Genomic DNA, 20,887 nt, shown 5'->3' with positions numbered 1-20,887 from the left:
GAAGATACAAGTCAATTTAGACATTTCGAAGAGTCAAGGTGTTACAAGAATGATATCAAAGTCTACCATTGCTAACTCTACAATATCTGCTGAGGTGACTTTCTGAGAGACTGTGATAAGGCAATTTATGTATACCCGTATAGCTATAACTGGGTTACCAACTAGAGTAGAGATTGAGAAGGGTTTTGAAAGAGTTTCTGGACTAACACTGAAGTTCACTGTTGTATAAGGAGTTACAAAAGAAAGAGTTGCCTCTGAATATAACAAAGCATAAACATCTAATTGAAAGACCCGTAAAGTGCCAGTAACTACATCAGGAGAATATTCCTGATCCTAGTGAGCCTTGAGAGCATACAACTTGTGTTGGTGCTGACTGCCACATGTACCAGGTGAAGCACCCTACTTAGTTGGGTGATTTGATTGTGATGTTGGCACTATAGACTGAGCCCTGCTATTGTTACCTTCTTGCCCCTTCCTGGCAAAAGGAAAATTCTTTAACCTATTACCAGACTGACCACAACTAAAGCATCCTTCCTTGCCTACAAGACACTCGCCTGGATGGTAGTTACCACACTTTGTACAAGTTGCGTTGGTTCTGTTACCTGAAACACTCCCTTGAGACTTAGAACCTAAGCCCTACCTTTAGGATCCTTTCGAAACCTTGGGTATGGAGCACTAGCGGATAAAGCTGCTACAGCTGAAGACCTTTGCTGAAACTCCGAGCGATTTCCAGCACCTGATTTCTACTAAGAGTACTCATAGTTCTCTATTCTAGCCTCTTTGTTGTCCTTAGCTAGTTCATTAAACTTATCTCCCTCAACCTGCTCAGCATGAGTCGTGGGCCTAGAGATATTCATATCCTCTAACAACATAGCAATTCTACACTCTGTTTTCACCAAGTCAGATACCCTAAATAGGAACTTACTCATTTATGCCCTAGGATCGACAATCATATATGGAGCATACCTACAGAGCTGGGTGAACTTAAGTCCATACTCCTGGACTGAGATTGAACCTTGTCTAAAAATCATAAATTATCACATTTTAGCCTCCCTCAACTCTCTTGGGAAGAACATGTCCATAAAATCTCCGGTAAAACACTCTCAAGTAACAAGAGCTGCATTCTCACCCATATTTTCCTTCCACTGCTTGAACTATATGTTAGCCACATCCTTAAGTTGGTGGGACGCCAACTCTACCATATCATTTCCAGTTACTTGCATCACTCTAAAAATTTTATTGACCTCATCAATGAAGTTTTGAGGGTCTTCATTAACTTGTGAACCTAGGAACTGGAACATGCTGACTGTTCTTGTTGACTACGTTGTGGGCCAAAAGTTGGATTACATTCCAAAACTCTACATTCAAAACCTCATGAGCTGGGACTAGAGGAATTACGTTAGCGTTGCGAGCATTAGCATCCCTTGTGTAAGCTCTATGAGGAGGCATGATCTGAAATGCATAACGTCAAAATTAGAAAGGAGATCATACCCACACACAATATGAATAATAAGAAAGTGAAGTTATTCCTAAAACACTTCGTAGCCTCCCGCTCATAGGTGTGTGATGGCTATCATGACCAACCACACTAACCTACGGTATGAGTATCTACGATCGTCGATAGTATAGTAACCCAACTAAAGATTAGGGTCGTATCCCAAGAGAATGGTTTTGAGAATTGATAGAAAAATAAAATTAATCTCTAACTAGTTGTAGCTAAAGAAATTAACGAACAAAAACATGGGAACTATGGATGTTAGGTCTCCAACACACTTCTTAAGCATAGATACTTAGAAAATCGAATTCACCGTTGCCAACTCATTAGGCAAACCAAATTTATAAGAAACCTTACCAACACATTTCAAAATATCATATGGACCTACAAAACTGGGACTAAGCTTTCCTTTCTTACCAAACCTCATTACACCCTTCATGGGTGAGATTTTCAAGTAAACCCAATCATGAACGTCAAATTCAAGATCCCTTCTTCTAACATTGACATATGACTTTTGTCGACTTTGGGCCGTTCTCAACCACTCTAATTAGTCGAACTTTGTCTATAGCCTAATAAACCAATTTGGGACCTATTAGGGCAACTTCACGCACCTCAAACCAACCCATAGGAGATCTATACCTCCTATCATAAAGAGCCTCAAATGAAGCCATACCAATACTCGAGTGATAACTATTGTTATAGGCAAGTTCATTCAATGGAAAATGGTCATCTCAATTACCCTTTAAATCAATCACACAAGCTCTTAACATATCTTCCAAAGTTTGGATAGTACTCTCTGCTTGCCCATCGGTTTGGGAATGAATGTTCGTACAAAGCTTAACACGAGTACCAAGACCCTTTTGGAATGATTGTCAAAACTAAGAAGTGAATTGAGTACCACGATCGGAAATAATGGACAAGGGCACTCTATGCAACCTTACCATTTCTCTTAAGTACAACTTAGAATAATATTCTGCCGAATAGGAAACCTTGTCTGGAATAAATTGAGCAGATTTTGTCATCCAATCTACTATAACTCAAATCTAGTCATGTTGTTGCCGAGTTCGTGGCAACCCTACTATGAAGTCCATATTCATATCTTCCCACTTCCAAGTAGGAATACCAATGTCTTGGGATACACCTCCCGATTTTTGATGCTCAACCTTAACTTGTTGACAATTAGAACACAACCACAAATCCAGCAATATCCTTCTTCATCCCATTCTACCAATAGATCTCCCACAAATCAGGTACATCTTGGGGGCTCCGAGGTGAATAGAATACCGAGAACTATGGGCTTTTGATAATATTTGTTTCCTCAAGTCATCAACATTAGGAACACATAACCGACCTTGATATCTAAGTACACCATCTCTCCCTTGGGAGAAAGCCTCTACGGACCTTTTAAGCACCGCTTCTTTCAATTCCACAAAAATTGGATCAAGACCTTTCTTTGCTTTTACATCTACCATAAAAGACAGGTCGGAACCATTATGGACCATAACACGACCCTTGGTGGAATCCACTAACTGAACACCCAGTTCGGCCAATCTATGAACATCTCGAACCAATATTTTCTTATCATCCTCAATATGAGCAACACTACCCATAAATAACCGACTAAGAGCATCCACCACCACATTCGCTTTCCTAGGGTAATAGAGAACAATATATCATAATCTTTCAATAATTCAAGCAACCTTCTTTCGCCATGATTTAGATCCTTGTGATTTTACACGTATGCAAACTCTTATGATCGGTGAAAACATCAACATGAACCCCATACAAATAGTGCCTCAAAATATTTAATGTAAATACAATGGCCGTTAATTGAAGGTCATGGGTCGGAACCATTACTTTACTATTTTGCATAAGCACGTATCCTAATCCAATTCGAGAGGCATCACTATACACCCCAAACCAATCAGTACCTTCTGGTACAGTTAACACCAGATCGGAAGTAAGCTTATCTTTCAACTCTTGAAAACTCTTCTCACAAGCTTCGAACCATATGAACTTTGCCTTCTTTTGAGTCAAACCCGTCATAGGAGATGCAATAGAAGAATACCCTCAACAAACATTCTATGGTAACCAGCCAAACCCAAGAAACTTCTAATATCTAAATGAGATAGAGGTCTAGGGCAACTCTTGACCGCATCTGTCTTTCTAGGATCCACCTCAATATCCTTATTTCAAACGATGTGACCTAAGAAAGTCATAGACCTTAGCCAAATTTTACATTTACTAAACTTTGAAAAAAGTTGTTTGTCCTTGAGAATTTGCAACACAATCGTCAAATGATCGATGTGCTCATTCTCACTACTTGAGCAAATCAATATGTCGTCAATGAACACAATCACAAACATGTCAAGGTATTGTCTAAACATTATATTCATCAAATCCATAAATGCCACCGGTGTATTAGTCAACCCAAACGACTTTACTGAAAACTCATAATGACCATAGCATGTTTGAAAATCCATTTTTGGAATATCATCTTCTCTCACCCTCAATTGGTGATAACCCGATCTCAGATCAATCATAGAGAAGTAACTTGCCCGTTGAAGTTGGTCAAATAAATCATCTATCCTTGGAAGAGGATACTTATTCTTTCACCTTGTTCAACTGGTGAGAGTCAATACACATATGAAAAGAACCATCTTTCTTTCTAAGAAACAAATCTAGAGCACCCCATAGAGAGATACTCGGTCGAATAAAACACTTATCCAACAAATCTTTCAATCGTCCTTTAAACTCCTTAAGTTTGTTGGAGTCATACGATTAGGAGGAATAGAAATAGGTTGCGTATCTGGGAGAAGGTCAATATCAAAGTCTATTTCCTGCTCGGGAGGAATACTGAGTAAATCATCAAGGAACACTGCCAGAAACTCATTAACAGCGGGGACCGACTCAAGAGTAGTAGTTTTGGAATCTACATTCCTCACCCTAACTAGATGGTAAATTCCACCCTTGGAAATCATCCTTCTAGTTTTAAGATAAGTGACAAACTCACCTCTAGGCATAGAATTTCCCCCCTTCCACTCTAAGATAGGCTCTTTTGGGAACTGAAACTTGACTATATGAGTTCTACAATCAATAGAAGCATAACAAAAGTGCAACAAATCTATACCATGAATAGCATCAAAATCTAACATATCAATCTCTACCAAGTCAACAAGAGTAACTCAATGGGACAATGAAATGAGACACTTTCTATAGACCCTCTTAGCCACAATAGAATCACCAACAAGAGTACAGATAAAAAAAGGTTCCAACAACACAGCTGGAAGAACATCAAACCTCATATCCACATATGGTATCACAAAAGACAAGGTAGCACTGGGACCAAGAAAAGCATAAACTTCTAGTTTGAAAACTTTCAACATATCGGCAACCACATCGGGAGAACCATTTTTTCACCACGACTCTAAAATGTATAGAAGTGGTTTTGTTGGGGAGCATTGTAACCTGAACCACTAGGAGGAGATTGCTTGCCCTCTCTTCCTTTAGCCATAAACATTGGGCAATCCCTCAGCTTGTTACCATTCTTACCACAATCGAAGCAACAATTTGTGCCATCTAGACACTTACCCTCGTGATTCCTTCCATATTTAGTACTAGTATACCTAGGTAGTGAATATCCACTACCATTACCTTCTGGAGGCTTAGGATTAAACACTCTATCTTTGTTGAACTTAGGAAGAGCATTGAAGCAACCTTGATCGGAAAAGCTTTGTCGATATCTAGGACAACCATGTCCATCGGACCTTGCACGAGAGAAATTGTCATAACCGGTCTTAGCCCTTTTTGCCTCCCTAGGCTTTCATTTAAGTTTCTTCTCTTCAATTTGGTATGCAGGAACCATGATATGAGAAATATCCATGTCATTAATGAGCATGGCGGTACGACGCACTTTAACAACTATTTCATACACACCTGAGACAAACTTACTCATCCTAGCCCTTGAATCTGCAACAATTGTTGGAGCATACTTAGACAATTGAGTGAACTTTAGAGCATACTCCCTTACACTCATATTTCCTTGACGAAGATTAGTGAACTCAAGCACCTTTTCTTCCCTCATTTCAAGGGGAAAGAACCTATCAAGAAAATCGGCCTTAAACTTCTCCTAATCAAGAGGACATGCATCTTCCGATCTTTCTTCTTTCCATTAGTCGTACCACACTTGAGAAATACCTTTCAATTGATAAGCTTCCAACTCTGCCATTTCCATCGGCATCACTCCCATGATCATCAATACATTGTAGACCTTAGTAATAAACTGTTGAGGATCTTCCTCAACCTTAGAACCATGAAACTCCGGAGGAGTCATCCTTGTGAAGTTCCTCACTCTTGAAGCCACAGTACAAAAATTTGGGTTTACGAGAACTACTATCTCCCTATTGGCTTGGCCCATCACGGCTTGGTCCAACACTTGTAAAGCCTCCCTATACTCCACATTTGTAACTTATTCAATCAAATGATCAACCGAAACTTAAGGAGGATCTTGGGGAGGAGCTTCTTGTTTTGACTTCTCCCTCACATTCCTTCAATCAAAAGCCCTTCGAGTAGACATATCCTATAGAGCATCGCGTAAGGATTATGAGAGAGAGTTTATAGAGTTAAAATCAATGGCACGACTTTAAAGTAATGAAAGAAGTGGAGTTTCCTAATCATCTTGTAGCTTCTCATTTATAAATGTGGTGCGTTTAATACTCATGAACAAGACTATACTAGACGTGGCTTATGAGACACCCTATGACCATTCTAAACCGTGTGCTCTGATTACCATGTTTGTCACGATCCAAGGGTACCCCCTAGATGTAACATGGTGTATAGAACCCCGAAGGACTCCATACCAACCAATTAGCTCTCATAACATACGAAAGAAAACACTGGAAGTAAAACAACATTTCAAATCCAAACATTTTATAAAAGAAAAAGTGGAACTCTAGATTGTTAGTCTCATGTAGCCATCTATTCCAATAGAATGAAATTGGGCCTAGCCCATACATCATGTCCAAAAGAGAAATACGTGAAATGGAACTAAAATAATGAAAGTCTGTCCTCGAAGCATGAGGACTCACCAAAGCTCAGAAATATCTGAAGTCAACCTCTAGCCACGAAATCGATGACCCTGAGTGTCGGACTCTACATTTGGGAAAAATGTAGAAAAGAGTATGCGTTAGTACAAAATAATGTACCAAGTCTAATTGCCCTGTAAAAATATTTAAAACATGATAAAAGGGACATTTCATTTCATGACATGCAATTGACCAAACTAAAACATGATATGAGTGGGTTAGAAATCATAAGTCATAAAACCATGGTCAGTGCAAGCTAACCTCACCTTTGGAACGCTTAAACTAAAATGTGATACTTCTTGAAGTAATCTTAGGTTATTATTAATGTGGGGAATTAGCCTTAATTGACATAGAGATCATGTGAGCTATAACATCATCCCCACATGTCTCCCACACCTAAAAGGGTTGTCCTACTTGACGAAGGTAGAACCGTAAACTTCTAGCTTAAGTGGATCCACTAGCTAATTATCCTACGGGGGCACTTAGTTTAAGGGATAAGGATATTGTTACTAGAACCCGGCCTCTACTAATGTGAGGGCTTCCATCTCAAGAGATTGCTTCTAGTAACCCGTCCTCTACTAACCTGAGGACTTCCATCTCATATCAATTCCTACTCAGTGCTAACCATTAATCCCACAGAGTAGTTATTAAGACTTGATTTAACTTATAATTAGGAGACACGGGTAATCACCTCTTATAGCTCATTAGACCATGTGTGAGAAAACCTTTAACCATCCATGATCATGTTGAATCTTTTATTCAATTAGGTCACAAAGACTTTCAACCTAAGAACCTTTATTATCTGAGAAAACCTTTCACATCATGCTAGTATGTGTTTATGAGTATATCCTTTCAACAAAACAACAACAACAACATCATTAATACTTTACTCTCAAACACCCTTAAAACAATTACATAGATTTCATAAGAAAATGCGTAAGTTCATAATTTACCTCTTGAGGTTCAAAACCCACTCTATATCATCAATACTTAGAAAACATAGGTTAGATATGGATTTCATCATAAATTCAGCTAAAGCTAGCAATACATCCTTAATTTCATAACACTCTCCCTTTTACATTCAAACTCCCACATCACATTATTCATAACTTGAAAACATGGGGTTACATGGATTCATGGGAAAATTATCATAAAAATCATGGTAATTCATCAATTCATGTATATTAAAATAAAATTCAAAATGAGTTTTTTTCCAATTGAGCTTCACTATGAGTTTTTTCTTTCGTCAACTTCAATTGACCATGTCTTTCAGCACATGAAGAATTAGGTGGCCTATGATCTATCAAATCAAAGATCTTTGAGTCCTCTTTCCAATGCCGCCTTGTTTGCTATGTGTTGAGCTCAAAGTAAAAAATTATGCCCATTTGAGTGAAGCATCTCTAGTTAAGGCATTTCATCCGTTTGGAAAAAGGGTATTTTGCTCTTTTCCTTTTTCCCACTAGGCTTAGCATGTTTTTCCTTACCCAATTAAGGTTGTAATTAGATTCCAATAACCTATTCATGTTCCTAAACACTTAGGGGCCGTTTGGTACAAATAATAATAAGCAAGGATTAGTAATGCATGGATTAGTAATGGAGGGATTAGTAGTGCAAGGATTAGTAATGCATGGTTTATTTTTGTCAAGTGCTTGGTCCATTGTTTTCAACCTTATCTTGTGTTTGCATTGAAACTCTATAAAAATATTCTTTCCAATTATACCCTTGAATTATTATGTAATTGAGTCATATATAATTGTCGGACAATATTTTTTTCTTTGGCCTTCTAACTAGTTATAAGAAGAACAATTTTGTTGCCATGTTCCCTATTTTTCACTTGAATTGTTTGAGGATAAATAATTGTCATCTTAATAAATTGATCACTCACAAAATGACTATTTTTAATTTATAAAGATAAACCATATACTTTTAAAATTGAAAAGATGGTCAAAATGGTTAAATTGAATAAATCATCTACATTTACACATAAAAATTATTAGTTATAGTATTAATATTATGTATTTTTTAAAATTGTTCAAAATACAAATAATTAGAAAACTACACACACAAATATATATAATACATTCAATTAAGATCGCAAACGTCATGTAGTTATATATTTGCCTTTTTAATTAGTAAATGTTAAATAACTCACTTTTTAAATTTGTATTGGATTTATTTAGTAACAAACAACTCTCTCTAAATAATTTGTAAGCTAATTTATCTAAATAAATTTACTAGTACAAATATAAAACATAAATCAAGAAAATATACAAAATAATTAAACTGATTTGAGGGATATTTTTGTCTTTACATAACTTTATCCCATAGTATTATATCCAACGTATTACTAATGTAACACCCCAAATTCGAAACGAGGCAAAACAACAATTTCAAGAAAATTGCATGTGCCATCAATGAGACTACCTATGTCCCATGGATTGAACCACAAACCGTAGGTAGGGTCTATGGTTGGTCACCTCAGCTTACGCACAGACCCCAAAACCATGGCCTGACCAACAGATTGTCGGTCAGACCACGGTTCGTGGTCCAGAGGTTCGTAGGTTTGCCAAAATCTCTGAAGTTATCGATACTTGACTAGGAAGGATCGTAGGTCGGTCAGGGGTCCGTAGGTTGCAAGCTGGCAATTATTATTGGGGCACATGGGTCTTTTTCCATTTTAATTAAATTGAAGTACTATCATTTTATTCAAGCCTAAGACACCTATGTAAGTATTTTTAACCCTCGAAATCCCCTATTCGTGTCATTACTTCAAAACCCAAAAGAAATCACATGTTTTTCCTCTCAAATATTCTCTCTCTAGAAAGTCGAAGAAGAAGAAAGGGTTGAACCTAGGGTGAAGTTCATACCTCCAATCTTCAAGATTTTGTGGGCTTTGTGATTATAGTATGATTGGTTTTCATCCATGGATTCCTTTCATCTATGGAGCCCCTTAAGATTCCCCAATTGTGAAGTCTAAATCACCCAATTTGACTTAGGGTTTCTTCCAATGTTATGGGTTATGATGAATGTTGAACCAAATGATTGGATTATTATTGTTTATGGATGATTTGATAGGATTACATATTTTTAGGATAAATTACATGTACCCATGCGTATTCCTTATCTAGAAAGATGAAGTTGATGTAATTGGGTTTGATGCCATGAAAGGAAACTTTGTTGGTTTAGATATATCCTTATAGGATTGATGAATTATGATTAGAATTGCTTGAGATTAAAGCATAGATAATGATAATGAGATGTAGTTCTTTGAGAGTAATGCTTATACTATGAATTGTTGATTATTGATGTTATTGTTGTGGAAGGGTTACTTCACATATAAATTACTTAAGTATGAATGTATGAATGTGAAAGGTTTTCTGACATGAATGATTCTAGGTTTAAAGGATTGCTCACCTAAACTGAATCAAGATTAAAAGATTAAGTAATTGATGAAGCTAGAGGCGACTACCTTTGACCTCCATATGAGAAGGATATGAGGTGATTTCTCATACTCCTTAGAATTTAAGAAGAGATAACTACCCATATTCCTATTAATATTATTAGACATGCAGGCAAGTACCCATGATCCTTATAAAATTACGCGGAGGCTAGTACATGGAGGCGAGTACCCATTATTCTAAACTAAGTAAGGCAAGAGGCAAATACCCATTAGCCTTTGTAAGATAGGCAAAGAGGTGAATCCCCGTGTCTTTAAAGTAAGCATGAACAAAATGAATTATGTTATGAAGAATGAATAGCTTGGATTGTTGGTTTAATTGCCTTCCATGATCTAAGTATGACTAGAGGCGGATGACCCAAGTCTTGATGAAGAATAAGTTCAGGTTACTTAAGGAAGTATTGCTCCTTGTTTATGATGTTTTATGTGCATTGATTATTGTTATGGATTATGTCTTATGTTGACTAATGCTTATGTTATGTCTATGTTCATCTTCATGCAACCTATCATATTTAGTACATGTTTGTACTACCGCGTACTCTTGCCTACATTTCTTATCAAAATGTACGGTTCGGCGATATCGACTCTCACCCTCGTGACTAGGATCATAGTAGAGAAAGGATTGAAGATTTTGTAAGTCCTCATAGCATTCGAGGATTCACCACCATTCCTTATGTCTTTCATTTTATGTTTAAACTATTGTATGGGTTTTGTCCCAAACTTATTCATCTTTTAGATGGTTTGAGAAATGTGTATTAGACTTTCGCTCGTTTTATGAAGACTTTGATTGTATTGAAAATGTTTTAAATTTTTGTAACATTTTCTATTACTTTATGTTATGATATGCTAAGTGGATTTTATGAGGCATCTCAGGGTCTTGTACACCTTGTTACATATAAGGGGTACCTAGGGTCGTGACAAACTTGGTAATTAGAGAACAAGGTTAATAATGGTTGTAGGATGTGTCAAGACCACGTCAAGTAAAGTCTTGTTCATAAGTGTGAAGCGCGCCATGTTTATGAATGAGAGGCTACTAGATGCTTCGGAAATCTCACTTCTTCATTTCTCCAAGTCGTGTTATAGAGTTTAACTCTATAAGGTCTTTCTTTTAATCCTAACCCGATTATTTTCATGATATGACTACTAGAAGGCCAGCAAGAATGAATGAGGAAGACAATGTGGGTCAAGAAATTCCTCCCCAAGCTCCTCTTAAAGGTCCATTTGACCCATTGGCCAAGAATGTTACAAATGCAGAGTTTAGGTCGGCTTTTCAAGTGAGGGATGTGGATTCTGAAACCCCTATTCTTCAGTCAGTCCCCATTGTGAATGTGTGTTCAGAAGTGTTCCCAAATGATCTACCTGGTGCTCCTATCGAAAGGGAAATAGACTTCGAAATTGACCTTCTCCTAGATATGCAGCCTATTTTGATTTCTCCTTATAAAATAGATCCGACAGAACTTAAGGAGTTGAAAAAACAATTAAAAGATTTGTTGGATAAGGGTTTCACCCGACCGAGTATTTCTCCATGGTGTGTTTCAGTTTTGTTTGTTAGAAAGAAAGATGGTTCACATGGTATGTGTATTGATTATGGGTAATTGAACAAGGTGACCATTAAGAACAAGTATCCTCTTCCAAGAATATATGATTTTTTCGACAAACTTCAAGGGCTAAGTTATTTCACTAATATTGATATCTGGTCGGGTTATCACCAATTGAGGGTGAAAGAAGAAGATATTCCGAAAACAACTTCTTCAACCCGATATGGTCATTTTGAGTTTTTGGTTATGTCCTTTGATTTGACTAATTCTCCGGTGGCATTTATGGATTTGATGAATATGGTGTTTAGACAATACCTTGATATGATCGTAATTATTTTCATTGATGATATTTTGATTTATTCAAGGAGTAAGGATGATCACATTAATTAGTTGAGGATTGTGTTTCAAATTTTTAAGGAAAGATAACTCCTTGCTATGTTTACAAAATAAGAATTTTGGCTAAGGTCTGTGGGTTTTCTAGGTCACATTGTTTCAAGTGACGGTATTGAGGTATATCCTAATAAAACGGATGCGGTCAAGAGTTGGCCTAGAGCTCTATCACCGACTAACGCTAGAAGCTTCTTGGGTTTGGCCGGTTAATACTGAAGACTTATTGAGGGGTTTTCTACAATGTTCTCTCTATTGACGACGTTGACTCAAAAGAAAGATAAGTTCATATAGTTCGAAGCTTGTGAGAAAAGTTTTCAATAATTAAAAGATAGACTTACCTCCGCTCCGGTATTGACTTTACCGGAAGGTACGAATGGATTTTTGGTTTATTGTGATGCCTCTAGAGTTGGGTTAGAATGTGTGCTTATGCAAAATGGTAAAGTTATTGCCTATTCTTCAAAGTAACTTATGATCCATGAGAAGAATTATCCTACCCACGACCTCGAATTAGAGGTGATTATTTTTTTCCATAAAGATTTGGAGGCATTATTTGTATGTTGTTCATGTGGACATTTTTACCGGCCACAAAAGTTTGCAATATGTGTTTACCCAAAAAGATCTAAATCTTCGCCAAAGAAGGTGGCTTGAATTATTAAAAGATTATGATATGACTGTTCTCTATCACCCCGGTAAAGCAAATGTAGTAGTGGCTGCTCTTAGTCGGTAATCCATGGTAGTGCTGCACAAGTTGATGATGATAGAAAAGAGTTGGTTCGAGATATTCATAGATTGGCTCGATAAGGTGTTCAACCAGTGGATCTGAAGGGGGAGATGGTGTCCTAAGATACAAGGTCTTTCGTGTATTCCTAATGTTGATGACCTAAGGGAACAAATCATGTCAGAAGCCTATCGTTCTAGTTATTCTATTTACCCAGGATCTACCAAGATGTACCGTGATTTACGAGAGATCTATTGGTGAAATGGGATGAAGGAGGATATTGCGGGAGTTTTGGCTAAATGTCAAAATTGCCAACAAGTGAAAGTTGAGCATCAGAAATTGAGAGGTTTATCTCAAGACATTAGAATTCCTACTTGGAAGTTGGAAAATTTGAATATGGACTTCATAGTGGGCTTGCCACGTACTCGACAACAATATGATTCAATTTGGGTTATAGCAGACCGAAAGACAAAATCGACCCATTTCATTCTCGTTAAGGTTTCCTATTCAGCGAAAGATTAAGCTAAGTTGTATTTAAGAGAAATGGTAAGGTTGCATGGAGTGCCCTTGTCCATTATCTCCAATAGAGGTACTCAGTGTACTTCTAATTTTTGGAAGTCTTTCCAAAAGGGTCTTGGCACTAATGTTAAGCTTAGCATGAATTTTCATCCAGAAACCAATGGGAAAGCGGAGCGAACAATCCCAAAATTGGAATACAGTTAAGGGCTTGCGTGATTGACTTTAAAGGTGTAACGACCCTCAAAATGAAGTAGGGTAAACTAGAGCCTCACATGAGTTTTATGCATTAATAACTTGTTAAAATAATGATGAATAACCTTTTTAGTAGGTTTTAAAGAGTTTGGAAGTCAAACGTCAAGGGATGACCAAGACGTTCGGAAACTAGTCTTTTGCGTGTTGGTGTGTTCTACTATTTTGTTCATGTTTTTATCTGTTGTTTGGAGTCTAAAATCAATGGAGGTGACCCTAGTGTCTTAATAAATGTTTTTAGGGTCAAAACATTCGAGTACGACTCCCTGCGACCACCCAAAGGGTCCCCGAGGATGACCCCAACCCTTGGCAAATAAGCTGCCAAGGCAGCTTGAAGTTGGTCATAGAAGGAGTATGTCCACGTTGCGGACTAGCTCTACCAAGGGCCAAAAGTTTGGTCCATGTCGCAGACATGTAGTGGACTCTACTGTCTCGAAATTTAATTTATGAAACTTGTGGGAACACCTCCGTATTGCGAACTTGTTTCCCGATTAATTCTGCGAAAATAAAACTCAAGTTTGACTTGTTTAAAAGGTCCAACTAAGTGAGGGGTAGTTTGGGTACTTTGGGGAATTATTATAAACGGTTATTATACCTATTCTACTATATTTTAAGTTGGTTAAAACCCCTAAACATAAAATTAGACCCCATTCTTCAAATTTACCCTTCCCTCTCAAAATAGATTCTCTCAAAAACCCCCATTGAAGACCTTGATGAAGCTCAAGCTAGAAGATGGGTTTTCAACTGATTTCTTCTTCAATTTCATGGGTCTTCAATAATTAAGGTATGGTAACTCTTGATTCTTGAATACCCTCTCATTCAAGGAGTTCTGTCAAAGATTATCAAAAGTCATTCAAAGACCAAAATTCCCAATTTTCAATCTAAACGTGGGTCCTTTGTCAAACGATTTTCTAGATCATTCTATTGATGAATTCATGTGAAATTAAGGTTTTTAAGATAAATTTCAAAGGAATTCTTGAAGAACCCATGATTTCCAAATTCTCGAAAATTGTCCTATGATGTGGGTCTTTGTGAATTTGATTTCTATAGGTGAAATTATGTTTAGATTAGATTGTATTGATGATTCCTGTGATTATCTATACTTATTCATGTTGAATTGTTGGTATATTGATGAGTTGAGAATTATGGCCTTATGGGGAAAGTTGTGGGTTGATCCCTTTGTTTATAGAATTGTACTTAGATTATGTTTATGTTATTGAATTACATTGTTGATTCCTATTCCTACCTATGTCAATTGATTATGACTTTTTGAGGATTGATCCATGGTGATCATGGCTTGGAGAATCGGTAAGTTGACCTAACTTCTATTCTATAGTATGAGAATTGATGTTGTGCGGTTTGGTCCACTTATGGTGGCGGTGTTTACTTCTTGTCTATCTATGCATGTTGAGATCATGGCCTTGAAGGCAATAGATGTGAAGTGAATTGATGATTATGATGTATATGTCTATGAAGTTGTGCTATGAAGGTTATGTATGAAATCCTCAATGCTAGCATGATGTTTAAAATGTGTCGATGGTGAGGAGTATAATGTGAATGATAATGTTAGGGATAAGGTGTGGTCTACATAATTGATTATGTTAAGTACTATTGTGGAATGACCCCTACCTTTTTTCACCCCTATATGAATGTGTGATGATATACATGTTAGGAGTACCTNGAGTATAATGTGAATGATAATGTTAAGGATAAGGTGTGGTCTACATAATTGATTATGTTAAGTACTATTGTGGAATGACCCCTTCCTTTTTTCACCCCTATATGAATCTGTGATGATATACATGTTAGGAGTACCTATTCAATGTTGAATGTGTCCTTGTCTCCTATGATGAAGTGTGGGTGTGTGGTCTAGAATCACTAAAGGCTTTAAATGTGAATTGCTTATGATTTGGGGACATTGTGAATGTGTTGTGATCCCTTGAAGGGAAATGCACTCAATATCAATGTTGATGCTATTGTGTCACTAAGAAGACCAATATGCGCACACACACACTCTACATGTATAGCTATAAATATGATGTCTTATGGTGTCTATTGAAAGGTTAACTCTTATATGCACCCTTACATCTTATTATGCATCCGAAGTGTATGATTAGCAAGGTATGAATATGTGTTGTATAAAGGTGTTTATGTGAAAGGCTTTCTCACATATGTACACACACATGAATGAATGAATAAGGTTTATTATATTCTAGTGAAAGTGAGTCTCTTGAATGGTTTCCTCAATTGTACTCTAAACTAGACTATGTTATGAATATGGTATGACTATGTGAATGGTCATTCTCACATAATGTAGGTTCTATGATGAAAGTTCATTCTCATTTTAGAAACCTTTGAGCTATATGATATGAGGGATTAAGTCCCTAAAGTATATTTTATGAACTATTGTTAAATAAAGACTTAAAGATGTTTAAAAATTGAGTTGGTGCTTAGCACCGAGTGAACATGAAAAATGAGAGTGGGGGCTTCACGTTTAGCAAGTATGACTTCCCACAAGAGAAGCTTCACGTTTAGCAAGTCCGGGTTCCCAACATAGATGTTGTATCATGAGATGGAAACCTCCACACCTAGTAAGTCAAGTTTTCTAGTAGCAATCTCCTTGTTCCATAACTAGGTGCCCCCGTAGGTATTAGCTTAGTGGATCCACTAGATAGCTATTATCTATGTAGGTCCTACTTTGGCAAGTAGTACCCTCTCTTTTCAGTGTGGGAGTAGAACACCGGATTCCATGTAGCTCGCATGGTCTATGTCGGTTATGGCAATGTCTCCCAAAAGTTAAGAAATGAACTAAGATAAGAATATGAACTCTAGTCATGATTTTTTGAAGAGTTACTTAGCGTAGGTAGGACTATGGACCCTACTTATGCATTGCACAAGTGGACTCCAAGGGAGGTTATGATTAGGCTCTTTATGTAATGAAGACTATTGTATATAGATGCTAATATAAAAGCATGTTAAGGTTGACTTCACGTATCTCAAGACATTAAGTGTGATTATGCATGTGGATTACACTTGTGATTTCATAATGGGTTTACTTAGTATATGTGGGGGTATGGGACTCCATGTGTATATTGCACAAGTGAGCTTGTGAAGGGGTTGTGAGGGTGGTTTACATATGATATGAACTAAATAGGTTATGACGAATGATGTAGTAAATGAATGAGTCCTTATATGATGTTATGAAATATGTTGGTCTTATGTCTAATGTTAAAAGAAGATGCTATGAGTTGCTCAATATGACGTGCCTAGTCTATGATGGGTTCCTAGGAACACTTGGTGGGAGTAGTATTATGGGATGCTACTTGCACATTGCACTAGTGTGACTTGGGGGTTGTCTTATCGTGTGCTTATGACTCTATGAATATATGTGGTTGGGTTGATGAAGGCTATATGTAAGTTCACCCTTGGTAACCTTAAAGTGACACATTGCACTAAGTATTCCCTAAGGGTTGCTTGAGGAAAGGAGTTAAGATAAAGAGGAAGGTAATGTATTGTATGCATTGAATGTGCCTAAAATGTTATAAGTGGCTCTATGTGCAATTATGAATGGTTTCCATGTGTATGATAATGTATGTGGTTTATATTGTGCCTATTCTACTAAATGTTATTGAAGTTTCTCTAAAAAGGCATGATGAATGGTTTCCAACTAAATGTCCTTTTAAAAGCATGTTTTTGAATGGTTATCACTTAGTGCATTCTTGTACTAACACCATTCTTCTTCATCTTTTTACACCAAGTGTAGGTGGTGGTGGCTAAAGGGCCTTTCCTAAAAGTGATGAGCTTGGCTTACTATTCCCAAGTTCGGGTGTGTCCTTAAAGATTCAAGGACCTTTATGTTAAAGAGTTTCCTTAAGTTATATGTACTAGATAGTAGTTTCTTTTGTATTGTAAGGGTTGTGTCCCTCTTGTGTTGTAGTCGTGTTTTAAGATGGCTACCTTGAGACCTAGTACTCCGATTTCGTATTTAAGGTTTAAATGAGGTGACTTTTAAGTCGTGGTATATTATGAAAAGTTTTAAATTTTCCGCTATGTTTCAATGATAAATGCTATGACAAATGCTAAGGGCTTGTATTAGACCTTCGAGAGGTCGAATACGCCGGTAACGGCTAGGGGGTGCTCTCGGGTCGTTACAAAAGGAAATTGGGATGACCATTTGCCTTTGATTTAATTTACCTATAATAATAGCTACCATTCTAGTATTGGTATGACTCCGTTTGAGGCTCTTTATGGTAGGAGCTGTAGATCTCCTATAGGTTGGTTCGAGGTGGGTGAAGTTTCCTTGGTAGGACCCGAGTTAGTTCATGAGGCTATAGAGAGGTTCGACTCATTACGAAGATGTGGAGAATAGCCCAAAGTTGACAAAAGTCTTATGCTGATGTTAGAAGGAGAGACCTTGAATTTAATGTGCTTTATTTGGGTTTACTTAAAAATCTCACCCATGAAGGGTATAATGAGGTTTGGTAAGAAAGGGTAACTTAGTCCCCATTTTGTGGACCCATATCAAATTTTGAGACGTGTTGGTAAGGTTGCCTACGACCTTGATTTGCCAAATGAGTTAACGTCAGTTCATCTAATTTTCCATGTACCTATGTTAAAGAAGTGTGTTGGAGATCCGACCTCTATAGTCCCCACAGAAGGTTTGGGAGTGAAAGAGAACCTTTCTTATGAAGATCTTTCGGTTGATATCTTAGACTAGCAAGTTAAACAATTGAGGAACAAAGAGGTTGCTTTCGTAAAAGTGTTATGGAGGAACCATCTAGCTGAGGGTGCTACTTGGGAGGCTGAGGCTGATATGATGTCCCGGTATTCTCATCTTTTTCGCCTTACTCTAGCTTGAGGTAATGAGTTCCTCTTGGTTTGCCTTATGTTTGAAGTCTTGTTTGTTATGTGTTTCCATGATTTCCTTAAAATGCATGTTCATGAAAAAGCTTAAGTTTTTATAGAAAATGACATATATAATTTATTTTCCTCATGTTGTTGTGCATTGAGTATGAGTTGCCTATAGACTTTATGAGTTGAATTGTTGAACATGCCTTAGCTTGGAGTGGAGAATTCCCCCTTCAATATGTGCTTAGAGTATAGATTGCATATAGGCTCCATGAGATTATGTTGAGCATGCTTTTAGCTTGGAGATGATCATATCCTCCTTAAACATGATGTAAAGTTGAAATTTCATGCATATTGGGTTGCTAGATGTAGTTCCTACTTCCTTATGGTGAATTGAGTATGTTTAGCTTGGAGTTGATATCTCTTCCTTGGTTGTATGCATTTTGATGAGTTGCATGCACGATGGGCTACTAGTATTGCATGTTTTCTTCCGAAAGGTGTCTAGAATAGCATTCGAGGACGAATGTTCCCAAGGGGGAGATAATGTAACACCACGGATTCGAAATGAGGTAAAACAACAATTTAAAGAAAACTGCAGGTGCCATCCATGAGAGGCCAACCACGACTCGTGGATTGAACCACGGACTGTAGGTAGGGTTCGTGGTTGGTCACCCCAACCTAGGCATAGACCCCAGAACCACGGCATGACCAACGAATCGTTGGGCAGACCACGGTCCGTTGTCCAGGGGTCCTTAGGTTAGCCAAAATCTCTGAAGTTATCGACGCTTGACCAGGACAGACCATAGGTCGGTCGACGGTCCATTGGTCAGGGGTCCATAGGTCATGAGCTGGCAATTATTTTAGGGGCACATGGGTCTTTTTCCGGTTTTAATTAAATTAAACTTGTGTGGTTTTATCCAAGCCTAGGACACCTATTTAAGTTTTTTTAACCCCCAAAATCTCCAATTCAAGTCATTACTTCAAAACCCAAAGAAATCCCAAGTTTTTCCTCTCAAATATTCTATCTCTAGAGAGTGGAAAAAGAAGGAAAAGTTGAAGCTAGGGTAAAGTTGAAGCATCCAATCTTCAAGTTTTTGTGGGCTTTGTGATTAAGGTATGATGGCTTATCATCCATGGAGCCCCTTAAGATTCCCCAATTGAGAAGTCTAAATCACCCAATTTGAGTTAGGATTTCTTCCAATATTGTGGGTTATGACGAATGTTGATCCATATGATTGGATTATGATTGTATATGATTGAATTGATAGGATTACATGTTTTAGGATGAAATTACATGTATCCATGCCTATTACTTGTCTAGAAAGATGATGTTGATGTAATTGGGCTTGATGCCATGAAGGAAAACTTTGTGGGTTTAGATATCTCCTTATACGATTGATGATTTATGATTAGAATTGCTCGATATTGAAGGATAAATGATGATCATGAGATATAATGCTTTGAGAGTAAAGCTTATACTATAAATTGTTATTGTTATTATTGTGGAAGGGTGTCACGACTCACGACCTAACCTGTCGTGATTAGCACCCACACAAACTCACTAGTGGGAGAACCACTACTTCAACCCAACTAAGTCAATTTTAAGAAACTAAGAATTTAAAGATATAAAATCAGGTTTAAATGACTAAATAAAATACGGAGTTCCCATAAACTCCTAAGGTCTAACCAAACAACTATTTATGAAATTCACCCCTAGAACTGAAAGTTATTGTATCAAAACTCTATTAAACTAATAAGTCTATACAAAAAGGGGTGCAACCCCGAAAGGTAAACCTAACAGCCTAAACAATAGTCTGAGTCTGAAAAGAGTGGACTAAACAAAAGAATGATCCATGGTAGCATGAAAGAACTGGCTCACCGTTCAATTCGGTCGCGATCAATAATCTTCTAACTAAGGTATGTCCGTAGCCGCCTGAAGATGCCCTGTACTCAATGAAGAAAGACCAAGTGTAGTATCAGTAGACAAAAACACGGTGTACTGGTGGGTTCACACGGCTACTCCAGTAAGCACAATATACACAAGCAATTACAACACAGTAAGCACACATATACATAATACATAGATCAGTTATGATTTTAGGAGAAACATACAATTGCCCAATATCTATGCCACGCAAAAAAAGAACGTAATAATCACAAGTGGTTCTCTCATAGAACCAACATCCAAATTGCTAGTGTATCGGAACGTGACAGCCAATCCAATATACATGTGTCGGAACATGATATCCGGTCCAATATATGTGTCAGAATGTGACAGTCGATCCAATATATTTGTCGGAATGTGAGATCCGATCTAGCCAGCACTACCACAGTCACAAACACATCCATAATGAACAATACTCATATTCATACAATCAAGTAACAGGTTCACGACATGCATTGTTCAGACATAATCTTTTAATTAGATTTGATTCATAGTTCCCTATTTGCATACATGCATCCATACAACAAAGAAACTATCCGACATATATCACAAAACAAGAAATCAAACCATCACCTACCTCGAAACCAAGCCTAAATACTCCTAAGACACTTGAGCCTTCCTTTTCCGAAGTCTTTCAGCTTGTT

The 20,887-nt window shown here is 37.3% G+C and overlaps 1 protein-coding gene across 1 annotated transcript; it reads right to left on the bottom strand.

Moving 5' to 3' along the window:
* Positions 1-1,272: 1,272 nt before the first annotated feature.
* On the bottom strand, positions 1,273-3,541 carry LOC125868533 (uncharacterized). The gene is made up of 2 exons (XM_049549157.1): positions 3,353-3,541; positions 1,273-1,452 (listed from the first exon to the last, which is right to left on the bottom strand). Exons 1-2 carry the CDS (start codon positions 3,539-3,541, stop codon positions 1,273-1,275), a joined length of 369 nt encoding a protein of 122 aa, XP_049405114.1.
* Positions 3,542-20,887: the final 17,346 nt, after the last annotated feature.

This window comes from Solanum stenotomum, chromosome 6, assembly GCF_019186545.1.
Source record: "Solanum stenotomum isolate F172 chromosome 6, ASM1918654v1, whole genome shotgun sequence".
Taxonomy (NCBI): Eukaryota; Viridiplantae; Streptophyta; class Magnoliopsida; order Solanales; family Solanaceae; genus Solanum; species Solanum stenotomum.
This window is presented reverse-complemented; position numbering and strand designations above follow the sequence as displayed.